The 2,933-nt window shown below is 33.7% G+C and overlaps 1 protein-coding gene across 1 annotated transcript; it reads right to left on the bottom strand.

Annotated features, from left to right (window-relative positions):
• Positions 1 to 1,806: 1,806 nt before the first annotated feature.
• LOC113366801 lies at positions 1,807 to 2,295 on the bottom strand. The gene has a single exon (XM_026608459.1). The coding sequence runs from the start codon at positions 2,293 to 2,295 to the stop codon at positions 1,807 to 1,809; it is 489 nt and encodes a 162-aa protein (XP_026464244.1).
• Between the last annotated feature and the right edge of the window lie 638 nt (positions 2,296 to 2,933).

The following is a 2,933-nucleotide window of genomic DNA, read 5'->3' as shown; positions in this document are numbered from 1 at the left end:
AAAATTTTATCGATTCTTCATCTTGTCAATACAAGTGAAATGTTTTTTGAATTATTCAAATCGGACGCTCCGTTCTCTCAAAACTGAGCTACCGTTTTCGGCACTTTTTGCCCCGTATCTTTGGAACGGCTAGACCTGCCTTCGCCAAAAACTAATCAGCACGTCTCCTTATCAATACGAATCGAATGTTTTTTGAATTATTCAAATCGGTTGACCCGTGTTCCCGAAATCGTCGACGAAAATTTGTATCCGCACATACATACACACACATACATACATACATACATACACATACACACACAACACACACACATACATCCATTTTTTCTTAGGTATGCCAAAATGTTCAGAAACCTCTGAAACGTAAAGATATATAAAAATTTTCATTTTCGATTTTTTTGCGATTACTATAACTTGCCCTACGGGAAGTTAAAAATTCGAAATACCAAATTTCAAATCCGTAGCTCATCATTTGGCCGAGATATCAGTGAAAACATGTGAAAGTGGCCCCTTTTTTAAACTCACTTTTTGTCGGAAATATGAGAGATATCGAAAAACTGTTAACGCCATTTATTTATACTGATGTCGTCTATGTTGTTCATAACAAATAATGTGAAAAAATTATTTGTTAGTGCGTGAAAAGGTGAAAATGATTTTCATTTTCCATTTTCTACCAGTGCCTCTTTGGACTACTTTTATATTAGCATCATTCAAAAGCCTGTACATTTTTTCTTCTATTATTCAAAAATTCATTTAAATTTAAGCGGAACTTTGGGTGAAAAGTTGGAAAAACTTAAGCTAGTACGCGCGCTGCCGGTACACGAACACCCATATAAAGTAGCTTTGCAAGAGCGACGAGCAAGCATAAGGCTCGTCGTTACGCGCATCTCGACAAATTCTGGTATATAAGTATGGAAATATTTATTAAATCCAAAATTTATTTATGTATATAAGTGTATTCATTAGTCATAATAAAAAATCCAACGCGACGAATAAAACAATAATTATTGTTATTGATTATTTTCATTCGGCGTATAAGCTTCTGACTAATATATTTAATGAATGAAAAACTTAAGATTTCAATATTTTTCATATATTTACGTCGGCAATAAAAAGTATTTTAATTTTAATTTATTACCTTTTTTGATTTTTTGCAATGTTATTATATTGTATATAGTTATCATTAAATAAAAAATCGATAAAATTATATGTCACAAACATTTCATAGCAAGTATATAAGTATTAAAAATGTATTAAGTATTAAAAGTATATTACAAATCGTTGGCAACCCACGATTCTCTCTTATAGTACCACATACCCTAATTTTTTTCTCTAGTAAATTTGCCGCCAGTTCCACACTGCTATAATAATTGTCCATATAAACGTGGTGCCAAATATTCGCATAGTTCTCTAGAACATCTTCTACAAGGTTTTGTAATTTCTGCCCATTTTCGTTATACAATTTAAAATTTGTGATATAAGCACTTTCAGATTCACACAACAACCTGACAAGCATCCCGTACTTCGATTTTTTGCCGGGGTTGTACACCCGGAAACTCAAACGACCTCTATGGGGTATCATTGCCTCATCCAATGAAAGATTTTGCTTTGGTTTATAAATTGTATTAAATTTATTTAATTAATATTTTATTATAGATTTGATTTTGACTTGTCTATCTGTAATTTCTAATATTATATCATTATTACAAAAATGTAATGATTGTAAAATTTGCCTAAATCTATTTCGAGGCATAACTTTCCCGAAAACTGGTGTCTCTATAAGTGAACTCGTAGACCAATAATCGTTCAAGTTGCTCTATTCACCTGTCCCATTAAAATATTTAAAGCAAGAAATTTCTTCATTTCGTCTATTGTGGTATCTTCTTCCCATTGTTTTATCTTCTTTGTAGATTTATATTTATTCACATTTTGCAAGTGGTACCTGTTCGTCTCCTTTACAAGTAATTCAAAAAAATCATTGCCAATAAACAAATCTACTGTATCTCCTATAATTTCCGAATCCTTCGGAAAAACTTTAATACCATCATTACCTAAAAACTCATTTATGTCCATATCAATATCACTTTCGGACCATAGTGTAAATGTAACATTGTTAAATTCGTCATCGGAATCGCTCTTCTCCGAATTACTTTCAATAGGTAAAACTTTTCTACTAATAATAATGTCTGACTCATCACTTTCACTTATATTATTTTCATTCCCAGATAATATATCTGCATATACTTCACTATTATCATTGCAGATATTATTATACTCAACACCCTGTTGTTCCATTATAAATCACGTTCAATAGTCAATATTTCAATATATAATTAATTAAAAACTTCAAAATTGACTCTTTGATGACCGCACAAGCACTGTTACTCAGTAAAAGAACGTACTACTACGTCACCGGCTACAGCAATTAGAATACGAGTGACGTATTACTACGTCGGCGGCTATTGGATAGCGGACAAACAATGACGTAGTACTACGTCAGCGGCCATTGGCTAGCGGACAAATAGGCACGAGCACGATGTCCCTTCTCTTAACATCTGTAACACTTCAATTCCTTCTCCCCAGAGTACTTCTTCTCTCTTAAAACTGTGCTATTCTCCTACCGTGGTTGGTTTTCGTAGTGGCTCTGGGCGCTCTCTAGTTTGCGTCCTACTACTTTCACTTGCTTTCCTGTCTGCTACTAACTTCTCATACTTTAGTATGCTTGCACTTAGATGTCTGGCATTGCTGTGACTTTCACCTGCCTCTAAGTACCACTAATGCTTATTCGTAGTCCGAGAACTATTTCATGTTTAGTCTCCCGGAAACTAAGGTTCAAATCCGGGCACAGTTTTCTCTTAGAATGAATGATAGTATACAATGGCCTCTTCCGACTTCAGTTGGACTCGTTTCTATGCGTTCCCACTTTCATGTAT

This window comes from Ctenocephalides felis, unplaced genomic scaffold, assembly GCF_003426905.1.
Source record: "Ctenocephalides felis isolate EL2017-DRISC unplaced genomic scaffold, ASM342690v1 CF-g0.4_SCAFFOLD_00629, whole genome shotgun sequence".
Classification (NCBI taxonomy): Eukaryota; Metazoa; Arthropoda; class Insecta; order Siphonaptera; family Pulicidae; genus Ctenocephalides; species Ctenocephalides felis.
The sequence above is the reverse complement of the archived record's forward strand: the minus strand, read 5'-3'. Positions and strand labels throughout refer to the sequence as shown.

Coding starts and splice junctions, on each gene's coding strand:
- LOC113366801 (XM_026608459.1), bottom strand. CDS start 2,295: ATGGAACAACAGGGTGTTGAGTATAATAATATCTGCAATGATAATAGT.